This window comes from Electrona antarctica (assembly GCF_951216825.1).
Source record: "Electrona antarctica genome assembly, chromosome: 16".
In the NCBI taxonomy this organism is placed as follows: Eukaryota; Metazoa; Chordata; class Actinopteri; order Myctophiformes; family Myctophidae; genus Electrona; species Electrona antarctica.
Window position 1 is genome coordinate 4,605,637 of NC_136797.1, and position 12,200 is coordinate 4,617,836.

General features: G+C 46.5%; 1 protein-coding gene across 1 annotated transcript; it reads left to right on the top strand.

The window, feature by feature from the left end:
- Window positions 1-1,948: 1,948 nt before the first annotated feature.
- On the top strand, window positions 1,949-6,306 carry LOC306940220 (extracellular calcium-sensing receptor-like; the record flags this gene model as incomplete). The annotated part of the gene is made up of 6 exons (XM_079525243.1): window positions 1,949-1,954; window positions 2,056-2,217; window positions 4,861-5,088; window positions 5,179-5,302; window positions 5,393-5,878; window positions 5,975-6,306. 6 exons carry the CDS (start codon window positions 1,949-1,951, stop codon window positions 6,304-6,306), a joined length of 1,338 nt encoding a protein of 445 aa, XP_079381369.1.
- Window positions 6,307-12,200: the final 5,894 nt, after the last annotated feature.

The following is a 12,200-nucleotide window of genomic DNA, read 5'->3' on the forward strand; positions in this document are numbered from 1 at the left end:
AGTGTGTACTAATGTTATGATGATATTAATGTGCTCCAGTATCCTGTTATAGTGTATGGTAATTCTGTACTCATACTTATTATTGTTTGTGTCTGTATTTATTGCAGAAACCACATTGACACGCACTCAGTGCTGTATACCACCACATTGCCATGCCTGTATGCCTGTGCCTACAACTATACAGTAAACTACCATAAACCCCCTTCACTCTCCTGTCCATTGTGTTCTGACCGACGCCCCGGGGGCGAATGACTTACAACTAACACAGAACTAGTCCATATATTACAGTCCTTTCAAATCCTCTCCAACATATATGCTGCTTTATAAGACAACGTTTTATTTTTATATTGAGTGGTGGTGTGATTTGCATGTTATGTAATGAGTCCGAGTTTGTATTGTGCTAAACCAGTCACCAGTAGCATGGATAAGAAGCTAACTATGCTAATCGGAATTAGCATTAAGCTAACTGCATCCACTATAATGTTACACATTATATTAATGTGCTCTGTGTGTTCAGCCATGGCCAGGACGTCGAGGCACGACCGAGAGATGGCGCTGGACGCCAAGAGACGTCTGTGTGTGAGTTCAGATCCCGTGGAGAGGCTGAGGATGCAGTGCCTGGCCCGAGGGTCGTCTGGCATCAATGGCCTGGGCAGGTGAGTGTGTGCGCGTGTGTGTGCGCGCGTGCCTCCCTCAGGCACAGCAGAGGCGTACATACAGACAGTTGGACTGTGAGGTGACGTGGCAGCCCTCCTCCTCCTCCTCGCCATCACCCAGGAAGCCTTGGAGGTGTCGGCCGGTGTTGCTGGGCTCTATAACATATGAAAATCAGACCGGAAGGCCTTACCGTTGTGGCGTTCTACAGAAGCAAAGGTTTTAAATAGCAGACCTACAAGCTCGTAGCGCGCCACTCGGTGTAGTGGAACGTTCGCGCGCGCCATGTCGACTAGAAAGGTCGCCCGAGGACGTACTACAGTTCCACGCATGCGTCTCGTGGAGCTCTATAACATATCCGTAAATCACACCGGAAGGCCTTACCGTTGTGGCGTTCTACAGAAGCAAAGGTTTTAAATAGCAGATCTACAAGCTCGTAGCGCGCCACTCGGTGTAGTGGAACGTTCGCGCGCGCCATGTCGACTAGAAAGGTCGCCCGAGGACGTACTACAGTTCCACGCGTGCGTCTCGTGGAGCTCTATAACATATCCGTAAATCACACCGGAAGGCCTTACCGTTGTGGCGTTCTACAGAAGCAAAGGTTTTAAATAGCAGACCTACAAGCTCGTAGCGCGCCACTCGGTGTAGTGGAACGTTCGCGCGCGCCATGTCGACTAGAAAGGTCGCCCGAGGACGTACTACAGTTCCACGCGTGCGTCTCGTGGAGCTCTATAACATATCCGTAAATCACACCGGAAGGCCTTACCGTTGTGGCGTTCTACAGAAGCAAAGGTTTTAAATAGCAGATCTACAAGCTCGTAGCGCGCCACTCGGTGTAGTGGAACGTTCGCGCGCGCCATGTCGACTAGAAAGGTCGCCCGAGGACGTACTACAGTTCCACGCGTGCGTCTCGTGGAGCTCTATAACATATCCGTAAATCAGACCGGAAGGCCTTACCGTTGTGGCGTTCTACAGAAGCAAAGGTTTTAAATAGCAGATCTACAAGCTCGTAGCGCGCCACTCGGTGTAGTGGAACGTTCGCGCGCGCCATGTCGACTAGAAAGGTCGCCCGAGGACGTACTACAGTTCCACGCGTGCGTCTCGTGGAGCTCTATAACATATCCGTAAATCAGACCGGAAGGCCTTACCGTTGTGGCGTTCTACAGAAGCAAAGGTTTTAAATAGCAGATCTACAAGCTCATAGCGCGCCACCGAGTGGTTTTATCTCAATACTTCTCTGCACAAAAAAACTGAATCTCATATCACTGCTATAACGAATAGTTATATTGTTATAATGATAGTATTGTCTTGTCTTATGAACTACAGTGTAGGACGCGTATCGTGGATTTAAGCTGTGCTCATTATTGGCCTTTACATTTCCTTTTCAAACACAACCGACAGGTGGTGAAGCAGAACCTAACGGGTCTGCAGTGGATCACAAACGAGCCTTGGACCGCTTACATCGGACCCCAGAATCCTCACTTCACTCCGTCACTAGGGGGCAGCCTGGGTCTTGCCATCCATCGTGGAGAGATACCGGGTCTCAAGGAGTTCTTGTCGGAAGTGCACCCTGAAAAGGACCCTGACAACAGCCATGAGAATACCTTAGTGATTACTTCCTTTAATTTAGTATTTAAGCTGCCATCTTATTTCAGTCTATTATTATTATTATTAATAATATTATAGTTATTAATTTTTTTATATGTACTTTGTCATAATGATGTTTGTCTCTTGTTTCTTGTGTACATTCATTCAAAGTTTCTTAATCGTGTTTTCTTCAGGTGAGGCAGTTTTGGGAGCAAACGTTTCGGTGTAAATTCGTGCCCCTTCCGCCAGAGTGGGTGGACGCTGGTGGAAGGGTGTGTAGTGGACAAGAGGACCTGGCGACGGCAGAAACTACCCTGTTGGATGTGTCTGACCTCAGGCCAGAGTACAATGTGTACAAGGCTGTGTACGCTCTGGCCCACGCCCTCCATGACATGCTGCAGTGTGTTCCAGGAAGAGGGCCTTTCACTGGGCACAGCTGTGCCACTTTGCAGACAATTAAGCCATGGCAGGTGGGACATTAATTCACAGTTTACATGTTTCTAGATCAATTTGATCATTGGACATTGGTCAAAATGAATAAATGAAAGAAAAACCTAGCAGGATGAAAACGGTATTAATTGCCTTAGTGATGGTGATATACGTGTGACACTAATATGATTTGCCTGAGTGACATTCTTCAGTGTTAAAGCAGAGAGAGGGTGTGAAGCACACTTGGGCTTCCATGATGCGCGGCAAAAAGCCGCTCGTGGCAGGCGTCGCTTCCTGGTTTTCAGACAGCTGGTGGATGGAAATGAAGCTCCACCCATGCGGCGGCAGAATGCCGCGTCGGCCAGATTCCCCGGAAGCGGCATTCTGCCGCGTGGGTGAAGTTTCATATCCATCCAGCGGCTGTCTAAAGACCCGGGAGAGACGCTACTGTGTGCCTGCACTGACAGCAAACGAGTCTCTTCCAGCGGGATGGCATGGTCATTATTCTGAGCACACTCCATGGTGTTGACCATACCATAAGGCAGGGGTTCTCAACCCGTGGGTCGCGACCCCTCGGGGGGTCGCCAAATTATTTTAGGGGGTCCCCAAATTATTTTCAAAAAAAAAAAAAGAGAAAAATCTTTTTTTAATTTTTTTTTTCACGATTTTTCAAAAATAGCAGACCTACAAGCTCGTAGCGCGCCACTCGGTGGCGCGCTATGAGCTTGTAGATCTGCTATTTTTCAATAGCTAAATTATAACAATGCCAAAAGGGGTTCCCGCCCAAAATGGTTTAAGGTTATTGTAGCAGTCAATTTATATTGGGGGTCGGGAGGGGGCGGGGCGGGGGTCCCGAGACATTGCCAAAGCATTTCCGGGGGTCCCCGGCCAAAAACGTTGAGAACCCCTGCCATAAGGGATGGCATGGTCATTATTCTGAGCACACTCCATGGTGTTGACCATACCATAAGGGATTAACACATTTTGTGCCCAAAACGTCTGTGGACATCCTGGGTATTACCGCACGTGCATAGCCCAAGACGTCTGTGGACGTCTTTGAAAAAAAAAGATATATATATATTTTTTTTTATTTTATCTTTATTTTTATTTATTTCTTATTAAAACAAAATCAGAAAAATCAAGACACTTGGTGTCAAACACGTGGTGCCAAAGTTTGTGTTTTCGCCATTGAGAATGCATTTGGCGTTTAAATTAAATAACTCAGAAACTATAAAACATCTCAAAGTAAAAGGTTCCAGCATGTGTCTCCACAGTCAGCTGAATTATAAAAAATGTGAATGGATTTTCTAGGTGAAAGTGATTTTGGGCAGTTTTGCGTGGGCTCTCAATGTGGTCATTATTCTGAGCACACTCCGTGGTGTTGACCATACCATAAGTGTTGACTCTATTGAAGGGTTGCTCTAGGATCCATCCTGAAGGAAATGGAGTGTATGTTTGAACATACTTACTTTTACTTTAAGGGTCCTTAACCTCACTAATACTATGCCCAAACAGAACCTTATAACTTCACAAAAACAATGCCCTAAACTATAACCTTACTCCTAACATTGAAGGGCAAAACCACTTTTTGAGAGTTGAGTTGAGTTACCTTGTCATGATGTATAGCTCTGAAGGTGGACAATACATTACAAATAATTGCTCCATTGATTAGAAATTGATAATTCTCTCAAAGTCACTCTCTTACATGTGACTTACATAAACAAACACAAAGTTGATTCTGACAATATAGAACATCATCAAACCCAGTACTGGACTTTTTTTAAACTTCCTATTGATTTGACTAATTGAAGATCTGGATCTGGATCTGGATCCGGATCCGGATCCACTGATAATAATAAAAATCAATGAGGAGCATATTTTGAATTATCAATTTCTAATCAATGGAGCACCAATGCACAACCTACCCGGCCCACGGGCCTTTTGCAGGCCGGGTCATGGCTGGGGGCTACACACAGGTTGTAAATACTATTTACCGTACATTTTAACTTTTTCTTTTACAATACAACGAGGAATCAAATTCCGAACCAGAATCAGAATTGGAATCAATCATACTGATTTGCTGTAGTTAATAGAACAACAGTTCCGGTTCATTTGTTATACATTTCAGGCTATGTACAGTATGTACATTAGGCCTAAGTAAAAGTATCTTGCTCCTCCTTTTTGCTCTAGCTTGTGCATTACCTGGACAAGATCAACTTCACCATGGAATTCGGCGAACAAGTATCATTTGATGAGAACGGTGACCCATTACCGATCTTTGACGTCATAAACTGGGCGTGGCTCCCCGATGGAAGCACAACGGTTCTCGCAGTAGGCGTGTTCAAGACGTCAGATTCTGCAGGCGAAGAACTCATCCTTGAGGAAGACAGAATCGTCTGGAACCATGAACCCAAAAAGGTAACGGCTTTCTAACTAATATTGTGGACCAAATGATGTCAATGTGATATAGCTTAGACTGAGTTTGATTACAGTTTGTTTACCCTGTAGCCTCCTCGGTCGGTGTGCAGTGAGAGCTGTTCTCCTGGAACCCGTGCGTCCAGAAGGAAAGGAGAACCTGTCTGCTGCTTTGACTGCATTGCTTGTTCTGAGGGAGAGATCAGCAATGAGACTGGTAGTTTAAATCATGTATTACTATACAGTATGTATACAGTGGATTATCTTTAGAATGATAATGTGCTTCTAATCTTGTCATTTTTGTCAGACTCTACAGAGTGCACCAGTTGTCCAGAGGACTTCTGGTCCAGTCCCCAGCGTGACCACTGTGTCCCTAAGATCATGGAGTTCCTCTCCTACCATGAGGCCCTTGGTATCTCCTTGACAACCATCTCATTGGTAGGCACACTTATCTGTGCCATTGCCCTGGGAATCTTCATCTATCACCAAAGCACACCCATGGTGCGCGCCAACAACTCAGAACTCAGTTTCCTTCTCTTGATGTCACTCAAACTATGTTTCTTGTGTTCACTTCTGTTCATTGGCCGTCCGAGGCTCTGGACTTGTCAGCTGAGGCATGCAGCATTTGGGATCAGCTTTGTGTTGTGTATCTCGTGCATCCTGGTAAAGACTATGGTGGTGTTGGCTGTGTTCAAGGCCTCCAAGCCTGGGGGTGCAGACATCATGAAGTGGTTTGGTGCCATGCAGCAGAGAGGAACAGTCCTGGTTCTTACTTTCATCCAGGCAATAATCTGCATAGCCTGGCTTGTGTCTGCCTCACCAACTCCTCATAAAAACACACAATACCACAATGATAAGATAGTGTATGAGTGTGCGGTGGGATCAACAGTTGGTTTTGGAGTGTTGTTAGGTTACATTGGTTTACTGGCACTCCTCAGTTTTGTCCTAGCATTCATGGCACGGAACCTTCCAGACAACTTCAACGAAGCAAAGTTAATCACGTTCAGCATGTTGATCTTCTGTGCCGTGTGGATAGCCTTCATCCCTGCATATATCAGCTCTCCAGGCAAATATGCAGATGCAGTGGAGATATTTGCTATTTTAGCGTCTAGTTTTGGCATTCTGGTGGCACTGTTTGGACCAAAGTGTTATATAATCCTTTTGAAACCCGAGAAAAACACCAAGAAGTCCATCATGGGTCGAGGTGCCACCAAGACATAGAAACACACATTCAATGACATCTGTTTCTCTGTGGGTATTTGACAACAATAAGTGTATGTTATATTGCTGATGAACTTCATAGTAGTAGATTTTTTTTTCTACCAGATTAAACTAAAAGCAGTAATCCTGTGAGAGATGCAAACATGTATTATCTATACTGCAACGTTTATAAAACTTGAATTACCCTCCCTTACATTGGTGATTTCAGACCCACAGTATGCGGGCCATTCCATTTTATATGACCAATACAGAATTCATTCCATATGTTGATCTGACCTAATAAAACCCTGTACACTCAAGACACGCTCCATATATGGCGCGTGTCATGGAGAGGATCATCACCAGATTCATAGTTCAACTCCTGCTTCTTAACTGTGTCATATTAAGAAGCCCATTTTTTCACCCGTTATCTAATGTAATCCTGGGCACTACACTCCTTCTGCCAAACCGGGGAGAGCAACGGACTGACCTCATACTGACATACACGAGGAGTCCCGACCGAGTTTCCCTGGTTGGACGTAGCGCGTGGAAGGAACACGTTATTCCGACCAGTTCCTTTTCCCTCCATCAGGCGCCCCGGCTGGCCAGGGGGAGGCAGTTTAGAGACCAGGATTACTGCATGTTTTTTGTGAGGGTACCTACCCTATAGGGGACACGGGGAGCACATGCACACTCCACACATGGGCCCTTTCGCCAACACCACCACTGGTCCATTATCACTACTAGCCTGTAACCCTAACCTCACACCAACCCAACATTTTTGGGATTATCGGGACGTCAGAATAATAAGCCGTTGCATATCGGCCAGCTCCCTGGGGATGACAGCAATAGGTAAACGGGACGAACCGGTTTCCAATGTCCTTGTTGTTCTGTCTGTGACTGGGAGGAAGGCAGGGCGAGAACACAGTTAGACCTCCAATTATAAGAACCATGTTTTTGAGCCTATATACAGGTTTAATGTTTGTTTTAATAACGCCATTGACAATGAAGGGAACATTTACGTCATCTTGTCCCTAAACATTAAATGCCATTAACAATAAAGAGAATTGAATGTTCGTTTAGTCACCGTTTGTTTAACATCACCATTACATCACCTAATCATAGCAACATGAGTTAGATGATAAGATGATAAGTAAATGCATTACTTTTCAGGAGTCCAATTTAAAAAATTTAAAAAATGTGCAAAAATAGTGGATCTACAGTACAAGCTTTGACGAGATTGACTATTTTTGCTATTTTTGCTATTTTTGTGTGAGATAAAATTAAGTACCTATACAGGGCATTAATTTACCTTTGTTTTTTAAATAAGGCGTTAAGAGGTTTCTGCCCAGAAGTATATGCAAGGAGGCCCTCTGGTGGTGAGTGTGTGATACTGCCCTCTGGTGTGAGTGTGTGATACTGCCCTCTGGAGTGAGTGTGTGATACTGCCCTCTGGAGTGAGTGTGTGATACTGCCCTCTGGAGTGAGTGTGTGGTACTGCCCTCTGGAGTGAGTGTGTGATACTGCCCTCTGGTGGTGAGTGTGTGATACTGCCCCCTGGAGTGAGTGTGTGATACTGCCCTCTGGAGTGAGTGTGTGATACTGCCCTCTGGTGGTGAGTGTGTGATACTGCCCTCTGGAGTGAGTGTGTGATACTGCCCTCTGGAGTGAGTGTGTGATACTGCCCTCTGGAGTGAGTGTGTGATACTGCCCTCTGGAGTGAGTGTGTGATACTGCCATGCACATACATGTGTGAAGAAATGTATTTCCAGTCTGGTAGGAGTATTGAAAGAAAATGAAACCTAACATACTGGGTGATAACAAGGGAATATATTGGTTAAAATATGGTTGAATATTTAACCCCGACATGTAGTGTACAGAAAGTATGTTTTGTTTTGAGCATGTGGGGACAAAAGCATGCTATCAATAGTTCCAGGAAGTGAGTTACCAGGAACATCTATAAGAGTACAGGAGGTGAGGTGGCCATTTTAGGTATATCAGAAGGAGTGTTTGGTGTTAGACTCTTTTTAAGGCCAATACTGAACCATAGTCAGAAATGTATAAACCACAGAGTAGTGGGGCTGGGAAACCATGAGATCTGGAAGGAGAAAAGTTTGGTCAAGGAACATTTCTGAGGGTTTAGCTTCAGAGCTTTTGGACAAAGGGGAACCTGCTGTGGTCTCGGTCCTGGCTTGAAGGCTGGGTGAGAGATATCATTTGTTACCTTTTTGAGCAATGCATTGTCCTTTTATTTGCTGACTTTATGGATTACTTGATTTTTGGGAAAATATAAGATATGCAATGTTTGGTTCAATTACTTTTGGATTAGGCCTACTTGGCTTTGTTGACATTTAAAATAATTTAAAGAAACTTTGCATTGCGGGACACCCTCTGGGGTAAGTGTGGAAATATAGTGGCCCTCTGGAGTGAGTGTGGAAATATATAGTGGCCCTCTGGAGTGAGTGTGGAACTAGTGGCCCTCTGGAGCGAGTGGCCCTCCCGACCCCCAATATAAATTGACTGCTACAATAACCTTAACCCATTTTGGGCGGGAACCCCTTTTGGTGTTTTAAGCATTATGTTATAATTTAGCTATTGAAAAATAGCAGATCTACAAGCTCGTAGCGCGGCACTTACGAGCTTGTAGATCTGCTATTTTAGACAGACAGACAGACAGACAGACAGTGGCCCCCAAATAGCAGACGAGTGCCGCGCTACGCGCTTGTAGGTCTGCTATTTTAGACAGACAGACAGACAGACAGACAGACAGTGGCCCCCAAAATAGCAGACCTACAAGCTCGTAGCGCGGCACTTACGAGCTTGTAGATCTGCTATTTTAGACAGACAGACAGACAGACAGACAGTGGCCCCCAAAATAGCAGACCTACAAGCTCGTAGCGCGGCACTTACGAGCTTGTAGGTCTGCTATTTTAGACAGACAGACAGACAGACAGACAGACAGACAGACAGACAGACAAGACAGATTGTTAGACAGACAGACAGACAGACAGACAGTGGCCCCCAAAATAGCAGACCTACAAGCTCGTAGCGCGGCACTTACGAGCTTGTAGATCTGCTATTTTAGACAGACAGACAGACAGACAGACAGACAGACAGTGGCCCCCAAATAGCAGACGAGTGCCGCGCTACGCACTTGTAGGTCTGCTATTTTAGACAGACAGACAGACAGACAGACAGACAGACAAGACAGATTGTTAGACAGACAGACAGACAGACAGACAGTGGCCCCGAAAAATAGCAGACCTACAAGCTCGTAGCGCGGCACTCGGTGCCGCGCTACGAGCTTGTAGATCTGTTCGTTTTAATAACGCCATTGACAATGAAGGGAACATTTACGTCATCTTGTCCATAAACACAAACATTAAATGCCATTAACAATAAAGAGAATTGAATGTTCGTTTAGTCACCGTTTGTTTAACATCACCATTACATCACCTAATCATAGCAACATGAGTTAGATGATAAGATGATAAGTAAATGCATTACTTTTCAGGAGTCCAATTTAAAAATTTAAAAAAATGTGCAAAAATAGTGGATCTACAGTACAAGCTTTGACGAGATTGACTATTTTTGCTATTTTTGTGTGAGATAAAATTAAGTACCTATACAGGGCATTAATTTACCTTTGTTTTTTAAATAAGGCGTTAAGAGGTTTCTGTGATACTGCCCTCTGGAGTGAGTGTGTGATACTGCCCTCTGGAGTGAGTGTGTGATACTGCCCTCTGGAGTGAGTGTGTGATACTGCCCTCTGGAGTGAGTGTGTGATACTGCCCTCTGGAGTGAGTGTGTGATACTGCCCTCTGGAGTGAGTGTGTGATACTGCCCTCTGGAGTGAGTGTGTGATACTGCCCTCTGGAGTGAGTGTGTGATACTGCCCTCTGGAGTGAGTGTGTGATACTGCCCTCTGGAGTGAGTGTGTGATACTGCCCTCTGGAGTGAGTGTGTGATACTGCCCTCTGGAGTGAGTGTGTGATACTGCCCTCTGGAGTGAGTGTGTGGTACTGCCCTCTGGAGTGAGTGTGTGATACTGCCCTCTGGAGTGAGTGTGTGATACTGCCCTCTGGAGTGAGTGTGTGATACTGCCCTCTGGAGTGAGTGTGTGATACTGCCCTCTGGAGTGAGTGTGTGATACTGCCCTCTGGAGTGAGTGTGTGATACTGCCCTCTGGAGTGAGTGTGTGATACTGCCCTCTGGAGTGAGTGTGTGATACTGCCCTCTGGAGTGAGTGTGTGATACTGCCCTCTGGAGTGAGTGTGTGGTACTGCCCTCTGGAGTGAGTGTGTGATACTGCCCTCTGGAGTGAGTGTGTGATACTGCCCTCTGGAGTGAGTGTGTGATACTGCCCTCTGGAGTGAGTGTGTGATACTGCCCTCTGGAGTGAGTGTGTGATACTGCCCTCTGGAGTGAGTGTGTGATACTGCCCTCTGGAGTGAGTGTGTGATACTGCCCTCTGGAGTGAGTGTGTGGTACTGCCCTCTGGAGTGAGTGTGTGATACTGCCCTCTGGAGTGAGTGTGTGATACTGCCCTCTGGAGTGAGTGTGTGATACTGCCCTCTGGAGTGAGTGTGTGATACTGCCCTCTGGAGTGAGTGTGTGATACTGCCCTCTGGAGTGAGTGTGTGATACTGCCCTCTGGAGTGAGTGTGTGATACTGCCCTCTGGAGTGAGTGTGTGATACTGCCCTCTGGAGTGAGTGTGTGATACTGCCCTCTGGAGTGAGTGTGTGATACTGCCCTCTGGAGTGAGTGTGTGATACTGCCCTCTGGAGTGAGTGTGTGATACTGCCCTCTGGAGTGAGTGTGTGATACTGCCCTCTGGAGTGAGTGTGTGATACTGCCCTCTGGAGTGAGTGTGTGGTACTGCCCTCTGGAGTGAGTGTGTGATACTGCCCTCTGGAGTGAGTGTGTGATACTGCCCTCTGGAGTGAGTGTGTGATACTGCCCTCTGGAGTGAGTGTGTGATACTGCCCTCTGGAGTGAGTGTGTGATACTGCCCTCTGGAGTGAGTGTGTGATACTGCCCTCTGGAGTGAGTGTGTGATACTGCCCTCTGGAGTGAGTGTGTGATACTGCCCTCTGGAGTGAGTGTGTGATACTGCCCTCTGGAGTGAGTGTGTGGTACTGCCCTCTGGAGTGAGTGTGTGATACTGCCCTCTGGAGTGAGTGTGTGATACTGCCCTCTGGAGTGAGTGTGTGATACTGCCCTCTGGAGTGAGTGTGTGATACTGCCCTCTGGAGTGAGTGTGTGATACTGCCCTCTGGAGTGAGTGTGTGATACTGCCCTCTGGAGTGAGTGTGTGATACTGCCCTCTGGAGTGAGTGTGTGATACTGCCCTCTGGAGTGAGTGTGTGATACTGCCCTCTGGAGTGAGTGTGTGATACTGCCCTCTGGAGTGAGTGTGTGATACTGCCCTCTGGAGTGAGTGTGTGATACTGCCCTCTGGAGTGAGTGTGTGATACTGCCCTCTGGAGTGAGTGTGTGATACTGCCCTCTGGAGTGAGTGTGTGATACTGCCCTCTGGAGTGAGTGTGTGATACTGCCCTCTGGAGTGAGTGTGTGATACTGCCCTCTGGAGTGAGTGTGTGATACTGCCCTCTGGAGTGAGTGTGTGATACTGCCCTCTGGAGTGAGTGTGTGATACTGCCCTCTGGAGTGAGTGTGTGGTACTGCCCTCTGGAGTGAGTGTGTGATACTGCCCTCTGGAGTGAGTGTGTGATACTGCCCTCTGGAGTGAGTGTGTGATACTGCCCTCTGGAGTGAGTGTGTGATACTGCCCTCTGGAGTGAGTGTGTGATACTGCCCTCTGGAGTGAGTGTGTGATACTGCCCTCTGGAGTGAGTGTGTGATACTGCCCTCTGGAGTGAGTGTGTGATACTGCCCTCTGGAGTGAGTGTG